Source organism: Gopherus flavomarginatus, chromosome 1 (assembly GCF_025201925.1).
Source record: "Gopherus flavomarginatus isolate rGopFla2 chromosome 1, rGopFla2.mat.asm, whole genome shotgun sequence".
Taxonomy (NCBI): Eukaryota; Metazoa; Chordata; order Testudines; family Testudinidae; genus Gopherus; species Gopherus flavomarginatus.
In genome coordinates, this window is record NC_066617.1 from 141,385,843 (window position 1) to 141,406,885 (window position 21,043).

The window sequence follows — 21,043 nt, forward strand, 5'->3', positions numbered from 1 at the left end:
AGATACTTCAGAGGGAATGAACAGAACAAATCATCAAGTGATCCATCCCCTGACATCCATTCCCAGCTTCTGGCAACAGAGGCTCTGGACACTTCAAAGATGATTACATCCCTGCCATCCTGGCTAATAGCCGTTGATGGACCTATCATCCATGAACTTATCTAGCTCTTTTATTAACCCTGTTATCGTCTTGGCCTTCACAACATCCTCTGGCAAAGAGTTCCACAGGTTGATTGTGTGTTGTGTGAAGAAATACTTCCTTTAGTTTGTTTTAAACCTGTTGCTTATTAATTTAATTTGGTGATCCTTAGTTCTTGTGTTATGAGGAGTAAATAACACTTCCTTATTTACTTCCTCTACACCAGTCATGATTTTATAGATCTCTATCATATCTCTCCTTAGTCATCTCTTTTCCAAGCTGAAAAGTCTCAGTCTTATTAATCTCTCCTCATATGGAAGCTGTTCCATACCCGTAGACATTTTTGTTGACCTTTTCCAATTCCAATATATCTTTTTTGAGATGGGGCAACCAGATCTGCATACAATATTCAAGATGTGGTCGTACCATGGATTTATATAGAGGCAATATGATATTTTCTGTCGTCTCATCGGTCCCTTTCCTAATGAGTCCCAACGTTCAGTTTGCTTTTTTGACTGCTGCTGCACATTGAGTGAATGTTTTCAGAGAACTATTCACAGAGATTCCAAGATCCCTTTCTTGAGTGGTAACAGCTAATTTAGACCCCATCACTGTATATGTCTAGTTGGGATTATGTTTTCCAATGTGAATTACTTTGCATTTATCGGCATTGAATTTCATTTGCCATTTTGTTGCCCAGTCACCTAGTTTTATGAGACAAACATATTTAAAACTGAATGAAACTTTATAAATACATGGGAAAGAACCTCTGAAAGGGAGAGAAAAGTAATTTCCATTTCACAAACACACATACACTGACCTGTGAGAGACACAGTTGGTGTATGTGCCGCTGTGATTGTCTGTATTCTCCCTCAGGGTGGAGTGGTAGGAGTATTGCACTGGTCCCAGATGCAGGGTGGTCCCAGAATGCAGTTCTCTGTGGGCTGCAGGGGAAGGCTAGAATGGATCCATTGAGCCTGAAGGTCAGTCAGAGACTGCAGCATGTCTGTTTGCTCCCTGAGAAGTGTTATCATCTCTTGCTGCCTGTTTCTCCTGTCCTCACTGTCCCTGTCCATCGTGTCCTCGAACTTCATCCTCCAATATAAGAAGATAAAATAAAAAAAGAACAAGGTAAAAATCATTTAGAAAAGTTAGATGCCTGCAAGTCACCAGGACCTGATGAAATGCATCCTAGAATACTCAAGGAGCTAATAGAGGAGGTATCTGAGCCTCTAGCTATTATCTTTGGAAAATCATGGGAGATCGGAGAGATTCCAGAAGACTGGAAAAGGGCAAATATAGTCCCCATCTGTAAAAAGGGAAATAAAAACAACCCAGGAAACTACGGACCAGTTAGTTTAACTTCTGTGCCAGGGAAGATAATGGAGCAAGTAATTAAGGAAATCATCTGCAAACATTTGGAAGGTGGTAAGGGAATAGGGAATAGCTAGCATGGATTTTTAAAGAACAAATCATGTCAAACAAATCTGATAGTTTTCTTTGATAGGATAATGAGTCTTGTGGATAAGGGAGAAGCAGTGGATGTAGTATACCTAGACTTTAATAAGGCATTTGATACAGTCTCGCATGATATTCTTATCGATAAACTAGGCAAATACAATTTAGGTGGGGCTACTATAAGGTGGGTGCATAACTGGCTGGATAACCGTACTCAGAGAGTAGTTATTAATAGTTCCCAATCCTGCTGGAAAGATATAACAAGTGGGGTTCCGCAGGGGTCTGTTTTGGGACCAGCTCTGTTCGATATCTTCATCAATGACTTAGATATTGGCAGAGAAAGTATGCTTATTAAGTTTGCAGATGATACCAAACTGGGAGGGATTGCAACTGCTTTGGAGGACAGGGTCATAATTCAAAATGACCTGGACAAATTGGAGAAATGATCTGAGGTAAACAGAATGAAGTTTAACAAAGACAAATGCAAAGTGCTCTACCTAGGAAGGAACAATCAGTTTCACACATACAGACTGGGAAGAGACTGTCTAGGAAGGAGAACAGCAGAAGGGGATCTAGGGGTTATAGTGGACCACAAGCAAAATATGAGTCAACAATGTGATGCTGTTGCAAAAAAAGCAAACATGATTCTGGGATGCATTAACAGGTGTGTTGTAAACAAGACACGAGAAGTCATTCTTCCGCTTTACTCTGTGCTGGTTAGGCCTCAGCTGGAGTATTGTGTCCAGTTCTGGGCACCGCATTTCAAGAAGGATGTGGAGAAATTGGAGAGGGTCCAGAGAAGAGCAACAAGAATGATTAAAGGTCTAGAGAACACTACCTATGAAGGAAGGCTGAAAGAATTGGGTTTGTTTAGTTTGGAAAAGAAAAGACTGAGAGGGGACATGATAGCAGTTTTCAGGTATCTAAAAGGGTGTCATCAGGAGGAGGGAGAAAACTTGTTCACCTTAGCCTCTAAGGATAGAACAAGAAGCAATGGGCTTAAACTGCAGCAAGGGAGGTTTAGGTTGGACATTAGGAATAAGTTCCTAACTATCAGGGTGGTTGAACACTGGAATAAATTGCCTAGGGAGATTGTGGAATCTCCATCTCTGGAGATATTTAAGAGTAGGTTAGATAAATGTCTATCAGGGATGGTCTAGACAGTATTTGGTCCTGCCATGAGGGCAGGGGACTGGACTCAATGACCTCTTGAGATCCCTTTCAGTCCTAGAATCTATGAATCTATAAATAATCCAAGCCCTCTGCTCAGTATCTGAAGCTCCGAGGCTCTCAGGATCTCCTGGAACATGTCTCCCCTTCCTCCTCTTTCTCCTGTTCTGGCTGAGCCGCTCCACTGGTGTGGATGGAAAGACCCTCAAGGCCACTTTTGCAGCTGCAAAAGAAACAGTAGACAGAGATACTATTGTGAGTGCATTCACTCCTCTTGATCACACAAGTTACAAGCACTACATTCTCACTTCTGCTTGTGACTTTAGCTGATATCTCACTCCTGAGGATAACAGAGGCTGGAAGGGAACAACTGCACACATCCGGCTGCAGACCGAGTCTGTATGGTGCTAGCCTGTGTACTGCAGTGGTGCCTGCTGAAGTAATTGCTGAGTGTTGTGGGAAAGCATCCTACTGTGGCAGAAGTAATAATGCAGCCCTCCCCAGAAACCTTTGGCAGAGGATTGCATACTGCCTCCAGGAAAGCTTCCTTGAGATCTCTGTGGAGGATTCACAGGCCTTCAGTACACATAAACAAACTGTTCTGCAGGGCTCCCTCTGCCCAACTGTTGAGAAGCAGACAGCAACTCTACCTCTTGGTTATTTCACTACCTCTTGCGGTGTGACTAAAAAAGAGTAAATGACCAGATGTGTCCCTGCAATGTCAAAATAAACCACATACTTACCAGTGGTTCCTTCCCCTGCATCAGACTCACCAGCCTTGGACTGCTGGGACTTGCTCAACTGCTCAGGAGTCAAAATGAGGTCCTGACTTGCAGTGCCACTGGATCCCCTGGTCACCTGTCCCCCATTCTCCTCTTCACATAATACCAGGGTTGGAAGGGACCTCAGGAGGTCATCTAGTCCAACCCCTTCCTTGAAGCAGGACCAGTCCCCAGACCCCTAAATGGCCCCCTCAAGGACTGAACTCCAACCCTGTGTTTAGCAGGCCAATGCTCAAACCACTGAGCTATCCCTCCCCCCCTCTTCCTTGTCCAACATCTCATTCTCAGGGTTCACTGTGGTGGCCTGTGACTCCAACTCCCCTGAAGTATCCATGGGGCTCTTGGAGATGGTGGTTGGGTCACTTCCGAGAATGGCATGCAGCTCCTTGGAGAAGCGGTATGTCTGCAACTCTGCACCAGAGTGGCTGTTTGCCTCCCTTGCCTTCTGGTATGCCTGCCACAGCTCCTTGATTTTCACACGGCACTGCTGCGTGTCCCTTTTGTAGCTCTTCTCCCCCATGTTCATAGATGTTGACGTTTCTACGGCTGGATCGAAATTGTGCCTGCACAGCCTCTTCTCACCACAGACCCAGGAGATCCACCACCTCCTGTGTACGCCAGGCAGGAGCATGTTTGCTCTGTGGAGCTGGCATGGTCAGCTGGGCAGTTACTATGTGAGTTCTCCATGCCAAGCAAACAGAAAATGGATTTTAAAATTCACAAGGCTTTAAAAGGGGAGGAGCATGTACCTGTATACATGGCTGCTGAGCAGTGGAGTTCAAAACAGTGGCCAGTAAAGTCAACGTAAGTTATGCAGTGTCTACCTAAATGATACACCTCTTGTGGAGGTGGAGTTATTAGGTTGACGTAGTGGGTGAGTTACGTCGGGGGGAGCAACATTGTAGTGTGGACACTTACAGAGTAAAGCAGCTTATGTCAACCTAACTCTGTAGTGTAGACCAGGCCTCAAATGTAATTGTTACCTAGGAACCTCTTGATGCCAACTGGCAGAGGGCATAACAGGTGCATATGGGTTACAGGGATCCCAGAGTCTGGTATTTTTAGTTCACCCAAGAGTGTCTCATAGACTCATAGAGTTTAGGGTCAGAAGGGACCAATATGATCATGTAGTCTGACCTTCTGCACAAAGCAGGCCACAGAACCCTACCCATCCACTTCTATAACAATCCCCTAACCTATGTCTGAGTTATTGAAATCTTCAAATTGTGGTTTGAAGACCTCCGGCTGCAGAGAATCCACCAGCAAGTGACCCATGCCCCACACTGCAGAGGAAGGCGAAAAACCTCCAGGGCCTTTTCCAGTCTGCCCTGCAGGAAAATTCCTTCCCGACCCCAAATATGGCGATCAGCTAAACCCTGAGCATGTGGGCAAGACTCACCAGCCAGCACTCAGGAAAGAATTCTCTGCAGTAACTCAGATGCCATCCCATCTAACATCCCATCACAGACCACTGGGCATACTTACCTGCTGATGATCAAAGATCAGTTGCCAAAATTAAGCTATCCCATCATACCATCCCTTCCATAAACTTATCAAGCTTAGTCTTAAAGCCAGATATGTCTTTTCCCCACTACTCCCCTTGGAAGGCTGTTCCAGAACTTCACTCCTCTAATGGTTAGAAACCTTCGTCTAATTTCAAGTCTAAACTTCCTAGTGTCCAGATTATACCCATTTGTTCTTGTGTCTACATTGGTACTAAGCTTAAATAATTCCTCTCCCTCCCTAATATTAATCCCTCTGATATATTTATAAAGAGCAAGCATATCCCCCCTCAGCCTTCTTTTGGTTAGGCTAAACAAGCCAAGCTCTTTGAGTCTCCTTTCATAAGGCAGGTTTTCCATTCCTCGGGTCATCCTAGTAGCCCGTCTCTGAACCTGTTCCAGTTTGAATTCATCCTTCTTTAACATGGGAGACCAGAACTGCACACAATATTCCAGATGAGGTCTCACCAGCGCCTTATATAACGGTACTAACACCTCCTTATCTTTGCTGGAAATACCTCGCCTGATGCATCCTAAAACCGCATTAGCTTTTTTAACTGCCATATCACATTGGCGGCTCATAGTCATCCTGTGATCTACCAATACTCCAAGGTTCTTCTCCTCCTCTGTTGCTTCCAACTGATGTGTCCCCAATGTATAACTAAAATTCTTATTATTAATCCCTAAGTGCATGACCTTGCACTTTTCACTATTAAATTTCATCCTATTACTATTAGTTCAGTTTACAAGGTCATCCAGATCTTCCTGTATCATATCCCAGTCCTTCTCTGTGTTAGCAATACCTCCCAGCTTTGTGTCATCCGCAAACTTTATTAGCACATTCCCGCTTTTTGTGCCAAGGTCAGTAATAAAAAGATTAAATAAGATTGGTCCCAAAACTGATCCTTGAGGAACTCCACTAGTAACCTCCTTCCAGCCTGACAATTCACCCTTCAGTATGACCCGTTGGAGTCTCCCCTTTAACCAGTTCCTTATCCACTTTTCAATTTTCATATTGATCCCCATCTTTTCCAGTTTAACTAATAATTCCCCATGTGGAACCGTGTCAAATGCCTTACTAAAATTGAGGTAAATTAGATCTACTGCATTTCCTTTGTCTAAATAATCTGTCACCTTCTCAAAGAAGAAGATCAGATTGGTTTGGCATGATCTACCTTTAGTAAAACCATGTTGTAAATTGTCCCAATTACCACTGACCTCTATGTCCTTAACTACTTTCTCCTTCAAATTTTTTTCCAAGACCTTACATACTACAGATGTCAAACTAACAGGCCTATAGTTACTCAGATCACGTTTTTTCCCTTTCTTAAAGATAGGAACTATGTTAGCAATTCTCCAGTCATACGGTACAACCCCTGAGTTTACCAATTCATTAAAAATTCTTGCTAATCGGCTTGCAATTTCGTGTGCCAGTTCCTTTAATATTCTTGGATGAAGATTGTCCGGGCCCTCCGATTTTGTCCCATTAAGCTGTTCAAGTTTGGCTTCTACCTCAGATGTGGTAATATCCACCTCCATATCCTCATTCCCATTTGTCATCCTTCCATTATCCCTAAGCTCCTCATTAGCCTTATTAAAGACCGAGGCAAAGTATTTATTTAGATATTGGGCCATGCCTAGGTTATCCTTAACCTCCATTCCATCCTCAGTGTTTAGCGGTCTCACTTCTTCCTTCTTTGTTTTCTCCTCGTTTATATGGCTATAGAACCTTTTACTATTGGTTTTAATTCCCTTTGCAAGGTCCAACTCTACATGGCTTTTAGCCTTTCTCACTTTATCCCTACATGTTCTGACCTCACTAAGGTAGCTTTCCTTGCTAATCCCACCCTTCTTCCACTCCTTGTAGGCTTTCTGCTTTTTCTTAATCACCTCTCTGAGATGCTTGCTCACCCAGCTTGGTTTACAACTCCTGCCTATGGTTTTTTCCCTTTTCTTGGGATGCAGGCTTCTGATAGTTTCTGCAGCTGCGACTTAAAGTAATTCCAGGCCTCCTCCGCATTTAGATCTACAAGTTCTTCAGTCCAGTCCACTTCCCTAACTAATTTCCTTAATTCTTTAAAGTTAGCCCTTGAGAAGTCAAAAGCCCTAGTCCCAGATCTATTTTTGTTTATCCTTCCATCTAGTTTGAACTGAATTAGCTCATGATCACTCGAACCAAGGTTGTCCTCTACAACCATTTCTTCTATGAGGTCCTCACTACTCACCAAAACCAAATCTAAAATGGCATCCCCTCTTGTTGGTTCTTCAACTACTTGGTGAAGAAATCCATCAGCTATCACATCCAGAAAAATCTGAGCCCTATTATTCTTACTAGCACTTGTCTTCCAGTCTATGTCTGGGAAGTTAAAGTCTCCCATGATCACACAATTCCCATTAGTGTTTACTTCATTAAAAGCATTGAAGAGGTCTCTATCCATATCCAAATTAGATCCCGGCGGTCTGTAGCACACCCCAAGCACTATCTCAGGGGAGGCTCTAGTAGCTTTCTTTCCCAGTGTGAGTTTTGCCCAGACAGACTCTGTCTTATCCGTTCCATCACTTCTTATTTCTTTACAGTTTACCTCATCACTGATATACAGTGCTACTCCACCACCTTTGCCTTTATTTCTGTCTTTCCTAAACAGCACATAGCCTTCAATACCTGTTCTCCAGTCATGACTACTACTCCATTATATTTCTGTTATCCCTATAATATCCAGTTTCACTTCCTGCACCAGTAGCTCTAGTTCCTCCATTTTGTTACCTAGGCTCCTCGCATTAGTGTACAGACATCTTAATTTTTGCCATTTGTCATGTGAGACTCAAAGCCTGTGTCACCCTGGTCATCAGTATCACTGCGAAATGCACGTACAGAGGTTGTGTAAGGAGTTACGTATATACACTGAAAATTATTTCTTAAGGTCTGCATTAAGAGAGCGGTCACCAGCAACAGTGAAAAGCAGGTTTTCTTTCAGACAAGGACCATTTATCTGTCTGGTTGTTTACCTGTAAATTAAGTATTGTATGGTTCACAATAGGCCTCTACTCAAAAGTCTGAGCTGCGTGCTAATGAAGGATTGTGAAATCTTCAGAAAGGAAATTAACAAGAAGAGGGAAATAGCAGAAGTCAACTTGTTTAGGGGTAATACAATGAACTTTTGAAACTGTACCCAAAGTACAGATGAACCCCTAGATATTTGTTCAGTCTATAAGGACAAGCTGTCAGTGGGCATGATTTTAAGAGAAGGGATCTCCGCCAAACTGGTTGAAAATACTGGGGAAAGAACTTGGGGTATGATTTCTTGCAGGAGATAGACATTCCTTGTTAGTTAAAGTTTAGTTTTCAAAAAATGTGTTATGATTTTGTTTTATATGTAACCATTTGTTTCCAGTATTCTTACTCACTATCACTTGAATCCCTGTCCTTTGATAATAAACTTATTCTTGTTTTCACTATAAACACATCTAAATGCTGTGTGTTCAGCAGAGCTGTTTTCTAAGGTGTAACTAGTGAGCTGGGGTGTACAGTTTCTTTGGGAACGGTGAGCCTGGTAATTCTGGGAGAGTTCAGTGGATGAGGGGCTGGACACTACAGGGAATGCTCGGAGAACTTGGGGTTGGTGTGTGCCTGTTGCTAACCTGTACAGAGAGAGCAAGGCCTGTGGAGGCCTGGAGGGCAGTACTTCTGCTACCAGAAACTGGTGGCTACAGGGAGCTGATACACCGCAAGCACAAACAAAATTTCCTCACGCTAAGGGCAGGGTGTGGTGAGGTGCCACACAGCCCTGGGAAGTGTCATTTTAGGGCTCTGCATAAATTAAATGGATCATTATTTGTTTTTGCTATGAATTATTAAAAGATGTATAATATTATAAGAGTGGTTCTGAAACTGACTTAACTGGGTGAGGATTTTCAGGATTTATGTTAGATGCAAAACCCTGCAGTTATGTAGAGAATTGGGTTGTAAAGCACTGAGATTGGTACTTGGCTGTGCAAATGCCTGGTTTGTTTTCGAAAGACATTCTGGTTTGCAATTTTAGCCTTTAATGTTTTAAAAGCATACTGAGATCGTTGTATGAAATGTGCTTTATAAATGCATAGTTTCATGATATTATGCAAATGGATATCCGCACTCTTCCAGTTTTTTATTTCTGAGCCTGATCTGCACCATTTTGCCATAACTTCAATGGGAGCAGCAAAGAATCCTGTGGCACCTTATAGACTAACAGACGTTTTGGAGCATGAGCTTTCGTGAGTGAATACCCACTTGGTCAGATGCATGTAGTGGAAATTTCCAGGGGTAGGTATATATATGCAAGAAGCTAGAGATAACGAGGTTAGTTCAATCAGAGAGGATGAGGCCCTGTGTCAGGCCCTGTTTGAAGGAAGGTTAGCGTGGCTGGAAACTTTTATTTGGTGATAGGGAGATGTATACACTCAATGAAATCCTTCTGATGTAGGGGGTTCATCTGTGCTGGTAAACTCCTGTGTGATCGTGGGGCTCATCCCTTGATTACCTTGCACTTCTGTCAATCTAGCTGCAAAAACTGTTTGAAAACGAGATATTGTGTCTGATGATAGATTATATGCATTTGCTTAGGTCTTCTCCAGTGAACACAAGCACATCAGCAGCAGTTTATGGGAAAGGAAAACAGACCACAAACAGAAAACCAATTATGTTGCAACAAGCAGTTGCCAGAATATGCTATAATGGACTCACTGGACATTTTAACATAAGCCCAATCATTTTACTAAACAGTGGAACATGATATTACAGTTACTACTTCTTAAATACGTGAATATTGGTAATGGACCTAGAATGCACATGTGTTCTTGAGCATGGGATTTATTTGAATTTTTGAGGGTTTTTGGCAGCAATATATTTGGGACAAGAGGCCAAGTCCTCACCATTAAATGTTCAGTTCCCTGACTATAGAAAGCGTCCAACCATTTCCCAGCAAGATGAATAAAAGCAAAAGTTCTCACCTTAAAATAACTAGACAGATTTGTCATCACCAGCAGAACCATTAAAAACAAAACAATCAGTCCTCCTACACACCTCTTGCAAAAAAACCCAACAGAAATACCCCAACATCTAATGGCTGCAGCACTGGAAAAATCCAGATTTTTTGCTTCACCTCCCATCACCAATAAATCCAGGGTATTTAGTTACTTTTTCTCAGTGACATGTACAGTACTCCTTCACTTCAATCTTCCTGCTCCATGCTTAGCAAGCTAGGTATTCAAACTTCACATCTCTCCAAGAGCAGGAATCCAGTAGATTTCAGTCCCTTCCTTTCTGATATGAATGTAGCATGTATGCAGAGCATAAAGAGGGATAGACAGCACAATGCACCTCATACCAAAGAAGTTGGTAGGAGGTCTAATTTTAGGCCTGGCATAGGGTCACCAGTTTCGGTTGGACGTATTCCTGGAAGATTCATCACATGACACAATCTTTAATGATTAATCTTTAATTCCTGAAAACTCCAGGACAATCCTGGAGGCTTGGCAACCCTAGCCTTCCATCCTCAACAGGTCACCTTTTACAATAAGGCAGCAAAGTCTTTTGTAGATTTATGAAAACCAGAGAAAACGTTGTTTTGGTAATTAAGTGTCTTAATATGAGTAACTCCTGCTGGCATGGTTGCTACTTGACTTCTTAATACAGGGCTATGGGCAAGCCTTCTTGCTCTGGTATGGTGCACAGACAATGTGTACAAATACCTGTTGTTGGAGTGCAGTTAGCATTTTGAAACATGTCCATTCAATGACTGATCCAGTGTGCTGACAGTACATGTAGTCCAGTGGATAGGATACTAGACCATGAGTCAAGAGAGCAGCATTCTGTTCCTGGCATTGCCACTGACTCACTGTGTGGCCTAGTGCAGGTTGTATAGGCCAGCATCTTTAGACATGACTTCCCACTTTAGGCACTGCATTTTGGGAGCAGGAGAGGATGTCCAACTTGAGACTCTATCTTGAATTTCTAAGGTGCTGAGCACCCTCTGCTCCCATTGACTTAACTGGAGTTGTGGTTGCTCAGTGCATCTGAGTATTAGCTTAAATTGTTACTCATTGTTTGTGCCCACAATATACCTCTAATCTCCAGAGGACAACAGGTCTATACACTGAGTGTGGGTATGAATGCAGAGAGACAGAAATAAGGGTGTTTCATGAAAAGCACAGATGAAGACTTACATTCTGGTTAGTTGTTCTAAGGAAAACGGCCCCCAGGAAATTAAAAGGAGTATGCTGTGGAATGAATACACGATATACACTCTCCTTCTGAGGCTAAGGTACATCTTACAGGGCTGTCTCATAATCAGCACAATACAGAATGAATATATCTGTCATTAGGGGCATGTTACTATTTCAGACAAATTGCCATAAACTAGAGCAGCCTCTGGGGTTCCTCTAATTTATGATAAGGGCTACGCCAGGGGTAGGCAACCTATGGCACGTGTGCTGATTTTCAGTGGCACTCACACTGCCTGGGTCCTGGCCACCGGTTTGGGGGGCTCTGCATTTTAATGTAATTTTAAATGAAGCTTCTTAAACATTTTAAAAACCTTATTTACTTTACATACAACAAAAGTTTAGTTATATATTATAGACTTATAGAAAGAGACCTTCTAAAAATGTTAAAATGTATTACTGGCACGTGAAACCTTAAATGAGAGTGAATAAATGAATACGCGGCACACCACTTCTGAAAGGTTCCTGACCCTTGGGCTACAGTGATGCCGAAGAGCAGGCCAGATTCTGCATAGTGCAAAGGTGACTTAAAAGACATCGTTGTCCCCACTGCACTTCATGCAACATACAGCCTAGAATCTGGTCACTGAATTCTGTGCTAAGCTTTTCCAAAGTGACCTTGTGTAAACTCTTAGTTCCTCTTCTGTAAAATGGGGAGAATGGTAGTTGCCTGCCTCCTTAAGGTAGGGGTATGAGGCCTTGCTCAGTAATGACTGTGAAGTGCACAGGCTTATTAACACAAACAAGTGAAAGAGATGACACTAGAACTCATGGTTTCTCCCTTATGCCCAGCACACCTTCCCCCCAACGGAGCAAGTATTTTGAAACAGGAGGAAGAGTATTGGCACCTCAAGCCAAGGAGTATGTCATTTCCCCTCACTTTAATCTCTGCCTTCTCCTAGATTAAGGGCCTGCAGCAGCTGCTACTCCATCTGTTACATCTATAGTACATCCAGAGCTCTAGCTCTGTTCCTGAGGCATGTTTCAATGTAGTTGGTATATTAGGGGGCTCTCTGGGGCTTTTAGCAGCAAGGCTCTTATGGGCTGTACTGAGTATATATAAATGACAATTTTCAGAGGCTTATAACTTGGTTAAGCCTGGGTCTATGTTCATGGGGAGAGCATACAGCACCTGAACCCACACTTCTCCTAATCCAAATTGGAAGGTCCTACTCCAAATCCTGAAGGTGCTAGAGCTCTTCAGAGAAACCGCTGGGATTTTTTAAAATTAACTTATGTCAAACTACCTGCTTTCACTAGCCTCATTCTTGAAAATGGCTGAGCTGGTTTTGATTAAATTTTTCCAGATCAGGTCAGCCTGAGACAGAGAGTAAGCATGGAAAATTTCAGCCCGAGGGATAGAAGTTTGGCAAAGTTACAAGCAACTGAAACCAGTGGCTTATAATGGAAACTATTAGGCAACTTGAACTATGGGAATTGCCACTTTCTTCACCTATAGTTAAGTGTTTAATATCAGTCTCATCAATCTTTGTTGGGGCTTCCATCTCTGGAGCACAGAGCCATGGGTTAAAGAGGCACATAGCTATGCCAAACACAGAGAGGTAACAATCCACTCACTGCACATCACATGGGCATGACACTGCAGCACAGATTTCAAGTATTGAGTTGCTGTCTGCTAGTCATCTGACAATGGTATTGACCAACGTTATTCTTGATAAGGGAACAAACAGTTGATTCTGACTGTTAAGCTGGAAAATATGAAACCATCTTGGTCCAGTTATGCCTAGGCAATAGTGATGAACTAGCCTCTTGTTACTGATGCTCTAATGGTACCACCACGATCTGTACTTAGCTGACTGATGTTAGAACTGAGTAGTGACCTCCACGTCCTTAGTAAGTTTCTTGTTCATAATAGGACCAATGTCTCATCCAGTCCACTCTTCCTTGTATCTGATCAGCATAACAAACCATCCCCTTGTACTCTTTTGCCAGTATAGCTACATGTACAAATAATGTTTGGGAATGGTGCTCCACCATATAGACATGGTAGTTTCTTTGCAGAGAGAGGGTGTGACTTTACTGCTAGCACTGAGTCTCCAGGGTCCAACACAAAGTGGTATTCCTGACAGAGCATGAATTTTATCACCTGGAATAATCACACCAGCACAGATTGTATCAAACACATAAATGTCACCTATGGAGCGGACATGCTCAGACATGACTTATGTTTTCCCAGTCAGGCTGGGACAACAGATGTACATTGCAGGTCTGGGACGAAGCATACCTGTGCGCAGACTTCAAACTCCACTGGTTGCCACTATGTGTGTGAGAGTGAGGGGGCTTGCCAGATAGGCCCCTGTTTTGATCCGTTGTACTGCAGTACTTTGTTCTGTACCCGACTCGACCACTGACTCCATGTGTGACCTTATACAAATCACTTCACCTCTTTACCTCAGTTTCCAAGTCTGTGAAATGAGAATAATGATACTAATCCTCTGTATAAAGTGCTTTGAAGTCTATGGCAGAAGTAGTTTTCTAATAATACTACAGTATTACAAACACTTTGGGGATGGAGGTTTGTAACTCTGAAATGTTCAAATGAACAAAATGTTATGGTTGTACTTTCAAAAGTTTACAACTGAACACAAGCTGTACTCTTAAGACAGCTTTGAAAATTTACTGTGCAGTAGAAAAATGCTACTTTTAACCATCTTAATTTAAATGAAACAAGAACAGAAACAGTTTCCTTACTTTTTAAAATCTTTTTTTAAAACTTTCCCTTTATTTTTTAGTAGTTTACGTTTAACACAATACTGTACTGTATTTGTTTATTATGGGGATGGTGGTGGGGGTGTTTTTGTTTTTGTCTCTGCTGCGGCCTGATTGTGTACTTCCACTTCCAAACGAGGTGTGTGGTTGACTCGTCAGTTTGTAACTCTAGTGTTCGTAACTCTGAGGTTCTACTGTATTGTTAATTGTTGCTATTTTAATTTTGCCTGCACCCTAAATGCCTGTGCCATTTTCAGTGAGACATAAGTGTCCTAGCTTTGGCCTGCTCTTTCCCCTGTTGTTGGAATAATTTTGGTTGTTTGAATTTGAATTTGCTCCGTAAGTGGAAGATGGTCCTTGCAAACCGCTGACAATGGTCTTCGTGCTCTGTGTCTTGGATTGTCTGGTGGGTTGCTTCCCAGCTGTGTTTGTACTGTTTCTACCAGGGTTGTCTTTCATGAGGCCCAACTGTCAAGCAGTGTTTGGAGGCAGGATTACATTTTTGGGAGTCTGGGTACAGATTCTCTGAGCTTAGGGACATCTCCTTTTTACCCCTTCGTTGCTGACCCTTCTAAAGAAAATACTTCAGTGTTCTATAGTAACAGCCCACTTCATGGCAGTGCTGTAAGATGTAGTACCTTGGACAATTACAAAAACATTAGTTTTATTAAAGGCATGTTTCTTCTTGCACAGAGGGAATGCAGCAGCTACTACATAGCTACTACATGGCTAGGTATAGTCCTGCCTTTGGATTTATATCTGTCCTGCAGGAGATTGCCAATGAATATCATTGAGTTCCCGTTCCAAAAGGCACTTCTTTCTTGCAGGAAAGTTAGAATTTTAAGTTGCCAAGATTGTAACAAATGTGGTATTTGCTTTACTCCACCGAAAGGGCTGCATACGTGGGCTGCTTCTAGTGACATGCAGCCCGTTTCTCTTCATAGCACAATTCTAGGTTGAATGCATGATTTCCATTCATGTAGCCTCTGAACATCTTGGTTTTCCTCATATCTGCTTGTCTTGATGCTTTGATTGGCACAGTGGGAAAAGATTCACTAACAGATCATTTTGCTTCCTATTCTCTAGGACTTCCTTAAAGCCTGCCAAGAACAGATAGAGTCGGTGCTAGTAAGCAACCTTAGGCAAGTCCAGCAGCAGCAACAGCAAGGAAATCCTTCTAAGATGGTGGATGAACTGGACCAGGCCAGCACTCCCACAGATGTGAGAGACATCAACCTGTGAGGACGTCAGCCCAGACAGTCGTGCTTGCTCCCTCTGCTCCTCCCCTCCCCTTTTTTTTAGAATGAAATCTTTTTTTTTAATCTGCTCCCACATAAAATGTATTTAAAGCTCTTTTAGATACAAAACAAAACAAAAAAAGAAGTAATTTAAAAAAGCATTTGGTGCCTGTGATGTTCTACAGAAGGGAATCCCACGATATATTTGATAATTGCTGTTTGATTATGTATTGGTGATATTAAATGCTTATAAAAGCATAAAAAGTAGCTAGATAAATGTAAGCCTGCATTTGTGGGAACAAAGTAGAATATACTTTTCTGTGCGTGCATTATGACCTAGTGCATACACACCCTTTTTTAAACTTAAGAAAGGAATTGTGTGTGTTATGTTATGGCTTGACTAGATTGCAAAGCAATAGAATTAAGGGGTTAGGGCAAAGTGGGAAAAAATCCCTGAAGTGATTGAACCATTTTGGATGCAGAAGAGATTTGCTGATCTATCACCTCTGTTATTAGTCAGAACAGTTTGTTGGATTTCTGTATGTTAGTTTTGTTTACTCTTGCTGTCTGTGGTAGCTGCTACCTAAGAAAGAAGATGCTTTATTTTGCCAGCCGGAAGAGCAGGTGTTCCTTTCCCCCCACCACCACTGCTTCCTACTTTTCCTCCAGAAATGGTTCATTCTAAACACAGCAGCATCTTTGGCATAAAGCTGATCCTGCTACCCAGCAGTGGTCCAAGCCAAAGTATAGAATGCTTGCATTAAATGGCAGAAACATACAGATTAAAAATGACTTGCCAACAAATCAGACACCTCTGAACTTTGGATTCCTAGATGCAGTGGATCATCTGTGAAAAAGCATTATATTCATTCACAATGCTAATGCTACACATCAATGTTAACTTTTGGCAGCTCTTTAGTTTGGTGTAAAGGCAATTAAATGATGCTCTGCCCATCTTCCTTTTTAACATCCTCACTGTGTTAAAGAAGATGTGATTTCCTTTGATCCCCCCTCTCCCTCCAAAAAATACATTTTCCAGATGTTTATAACTTTACTGGTCCACAGTTAGCATTATTATAAACCATTTCATTCGAAAAGCACTTTGAAAATTGTTCCTAAGGGATAAATGAAATGGTTTATGACAATTGTGCTGAGCAAAAAAAAAAAAAAAAAAAAAAAGCAGCAATGCATATAGCTATTAATAGTCAATATTTTCCAATATCTGATGTACTTTGCTAGTTCTGGTGTTGCTGGAAATTCCAACACCTGCTTCGGATGACATTCCTGTCACAACATTCCGGATGAAAGTCTGACAATTCTGTGTATTGTTCAGTGTCAGAAGGATCTTAACACCACCTGCATGCTTATCTATGGACAATGAAAGAAAATTGCTGGTGCAAAAGATACAAATGGTAAACATCAAGGTGCGTGACTTTGATTTTTATTACAAAGGTGTATTCAGTGTACTTGAATTTATTTTTCCTGCTCCATCTGTAAAGAAGAGGCATTTAGATGGCAAAGGAGATGGGGCAATTTTTTTTTTTTTTTTGCACAATTGTATTAACAGATTGCAAATATACAGTTTGAAGCTGTTGGATGAAATGTTAATGTTTGCATTTTTTAAAGATGAAAATCCAGAAAGAACATGCTACTTTGAAGAATATTTTATGAATGGACTCTGCCATATTTGGCTAGATGAGGGTAGAAAATGGAGTAAGAATCTAAGGGGTTTATTTTGGTTTTTTTTGGTTTTTTTTTTTTTGCGCTGCTAAGAAGCTATGATTTGTTTCATTCTTATTCACATTAACAGTACTTAGCTGTATTGTTTCACTGAGTGTGCTGCTATTTTATAAACATTTTTATAATATATTATTTTACTGCTTAAATTTCAAATCCTGAAGTAGACGGTTAAGTGGAGATGAGTTCTTAGATTTACTGGAAATGCCCTGTACAGTTGTTTTCTAATAGCGTACTCATGATTTTTTTTTTATTTTATTTTATTTTATTTTTTCTGATCACATCCTGCAAAGACAGTATATTTACCTCAGGTTTACTGGACAAAAAAGGTTCCCATTTTCACAATACCTCACAACTTTACAGTTCTTTCCGCTGGGAGCCTCATGGAATGGTCAATGCAAAAGGCAGCCAAAGCCTGTGTTTTGGTGAGCAAAGCACAGTTGCTTCAGTTGTGTAGGGGAACAGTTGTAGACTGCAGGGACATTGGGCTCCCGTTTGGTCTTAGGTATCCGTTTCATAGTGGAAAAAATACATTAAACATGAGGATCTGTTCAGCAAAGATTTCTGCACAAATAGGTCTCGATCCTAGAAGCACTTAAGACCTGATTCTCCACTGTATGTCACCTTATGCAGTCATTTGTATTTGTGCAAAATGAGTGTCTTGTGGATATTAAAATGTTACCTCCAACATAAGTAGAAAATTCTGGTTTGAGAGCATTTTACACTTACTTTGCCCCAATGCAAATGATTACTTAAGGTGCTGGACAGTGAATATTGTACCTTTGCTACCTAGTGTAATGCTTTACTACCATAAGTAATCCCATAGGGCTAGATCGTGACTTTGTGGTTGTCTGCATTGTTACACTGCCCCTAGAGCAGTCCAGAAAACAGATTATGACCCCAGGTGTCACAGTCCCCTCCTGGTCTCCTCTCTACTTCAAAAAGGGAATAAACTGCACCAGGTCTATACTCAGTGCAGCGTATGCATCACAGTGCACCAGTGCAGCCACATGGCTGGCCACACTGAGGGTGGGTGAGCCAAGGCTCTACCCCTTTCCACCAACCTGTGTAGAGAGGGGGCTGTCCAGCAGTGTGGTGCCTGCTTCCTTGCCCACGATGCTGCCTGTCATACTGCTAGTTAGTCATGCCATGATTTGGCATAGAGAAATCAATGGTCCTACTTGTGGTAGTAAGCACTCTGCTCAGTAGTGTTAGTGGAATCAGGCCCTTAATTTGCAGTGGATTTAGAAATAATCAGCCCATTACTTTTGTAATCCTCAAAGGGAGTTTTCCCTGAGTATGGACTACAGGATTAGGCCCAACAGTCTTCTTTCAGTGGCTGGGTATCAAAAGACAAAACAAATGGTCTTAAAGTAATACTGCCAGGCTTTTTGAGCCCCAGATTTTACATGCTTGTAACACTGCATATTATAACAAAAACCACCTTTTTGTTAGGGCTATGTTAAGTATTCTCAGTGAGAACCGAAAACATAGGTCCAATTCCCACAAATTCCTTTGGATGGCACTCCATGCAGTTTCAGCTGTCTCTGTCCATGCAAAGGTGTTTGCAGCATCAGGCCCTGAGATACAGTAGTTGAGATTTTGTATTTTGTTTCAGTTTTCTGAAATCAGTCCAATTTTGCAAAACAGCCAAAGTCCTGCAAAATGTTAGGTATTTTTCTTAAAAAGATAGAGCAAGTGACAACAGTAAAATTTACACTCTAAAATGGCCATATAATTAAACGGAAACCTTGACATTTTCCAAATTGTGGAATTTTGTTCTTACAAAAATAAACATTTTCACATTAAAAACATGACATTTAGCAGTTCTGGTACAAAAAACTTGTATTATGAAAAAAAACATGGAAAGTGAGATTATGGAGCCACAAAATAACTTCTTTTTCGTGGCAAAATTATGCCCCCCCCCCCCAAACTCTGCACAGCCCTCCTCCTTGTAAGATCTTACTGTGACATATGGTACCTTTCATATAGGTGTATACCAAAGTGATTTATGGACTGGACAAAATTCTGTGCTAACTTGTGCCCCTGAAAACACCCTTTAGTGGAGCTGTACATGTATAAGTTGGTGTAGTATTTGGCCACTGTGTTTATGGAGATCACTTCACCTACTTCTGGTCTGGAACACAGCGGTCATGTGCCATCAGCACTAAACAACTGTTTGTAGAATTGAAACTGCAAGGAGAATGTAGGCCAGGAGAATGGAAGGTAATTACCCACACTGAAATTTGGCCAGGACAGCAGGGTTAAGAATTGTGAAAAATACCATAGGACTTTTAACAACCACAATGGTCAGGACTTTGGTTTTCATTTCATTCAAAAAACAGCACTTTCCCAAGCACAGTTCCTTCTACCACCGTGCTAGGCATTGACTCGCTATGGCCTCAGAAGGAAGAGTGTGCTGTCTGCTGAATCACTAGCACCATTTCCTGCAGTACATACATTTTCCTTGGAAAGTTCATCATTAAGGTCTCTCTCCTGCAATCAGATCTCTGCAGGCAGTCTCTTGCACCCGTGTGGAGCCTTATAGACTTCTGTGGAACTCAGTGCAGGCATAGTGAAATTCACCATGTCCTGAAGAGCTAACTGCCATTCGGTACCCCTGTGTACGGCAGAGGGGGGTCTTCACATTATCTTGAAACAGGCCAGCTTGGAGAGAGTTCTGGGGATGGGAAAGTGAATACACAGATTCGTTTCCAAAAAGGGATGTGGAGAAGCTACATAGGAGCTTTTGATCTGTCAGTAGATCAGAGATGAATTTAATTCCCCTCACTCCATGTGTGCGCCCTGCATATAGCACGATTACTCAGGCATTATGCAGTAATGGGTGAATTTCACCCTAAAGAACCTGGTAGATTGTAATCAGAGCCTTATCCTGCAAACACCGATGCATGTGAGAACTTCATCCATATGAGTACTCTCATTGACAAAGGGACTACTATAAAATTAGTCAAGTGTATATGTGTTTGTTGAATCAAGTCCTCGTATTACGACCTAAGGTTTGGTTTTTGTTTGTACCTTAGTATACCTTTTAAAACTGGCTCTGAGCATGATATAGTTAAATAATGTAGTTCTTTATTTTGTATAAAGCCGACACATAAAAAGAACAGTTGGAGCCCGCATGCACAATTTATTTCATAGGGTCTACACTGTGTGCAGTCATTTTTAACAAATACATTTGATGCTGCAGGGGTGTAGTAAAAAATAAACAATTACTATATGGTTAGAATCAAGAGGGCATTTACTATTATAATACACAGCACTCAAAGTATGTAAAATCTGGGTCCTAACAACTTGACAATATCACTTAAAATGAAAACTATTGTATGTTTTGCACAATTTTCATTTCAAACTGAGGACAAGAAAGACAAAATTGGTTTTTTTGGGTTTGGTTGGTTTTTTTTGGTCTGGCATCAAAAAGTGCTATCTCAAAGCACCAGTGTGTAATTTTTTTCAAACAACCCACTTTGAAAAAAGTGCCTTGCAGATTGTACCTTCCCAGATCTTTGATATAGTATGGCAAATATTTGTCATTTTTAGTGGAATATTTGGTTTATCTATCCATTTTCTACCTTAGGTACTTATATGGTCCCCATCACTATAGTATCTGAGTGCCTCACAATCTTTGATGTATACATGCTCCTAATATCCCGGTGAGGTAGGGAAGTGCTGTTATCCCAACCTAATGCTGCTGGTCTTTGCTTGAATAATTGGACAGCTCAAAAGTTCCCAGCAACTCACCCAGCCACTGGATTTTTTCCACTATGTGTATTACCATGTTATCATGTACCTCAGAAATCACTCTCAGTTGCACAGTATCTGTTCTCAAACTTTTTTTTTTTTTTGCTTTAATGAGTGTGATGCCATATCAAGTCAAAGTTATCCTCTCACAATGTGCTCTTTAAGAGGTGTGGATGTTTATATGGTCAGGGGATGCTAGAGAGTGCGGTAGTAGACATGATCAGTGTAAACAAAAAGTATTTAGAAAGTATGTGAGATTGTTTTTTGATG

The 21,043-nt window shown here is 41.4% G+C and overlaps 1 protein-coding gene across 5 annotated transcripts in view; it reads left to right on the top strand.

Annotated features, from left to right (window-relative positions):
• The window catches only part of CCND2 (cyclin D2), an 83,534-nt gene that overhangs the window by 47,078 nt on the left and 15,413 nt on the right, over positions 1-21,043 (top strand). For all 5 annotated transcript variants that reach the window (XM_050966329.1, XM_050966348.1, XM_050966338.1 and 2 more), the window contains exon 5: positions 15,126-16,701. In XM_050966329.1, the coding sequence (XP_050822286.1) occupies positions 15,126-15,281 (156 nt within the window). In that variant the 3' untranslated portion in view covers positions 15,282-16,701. The remainder of the gene's footprint in view (positions 1-15,125; positions 16,702-21,043) is intronic.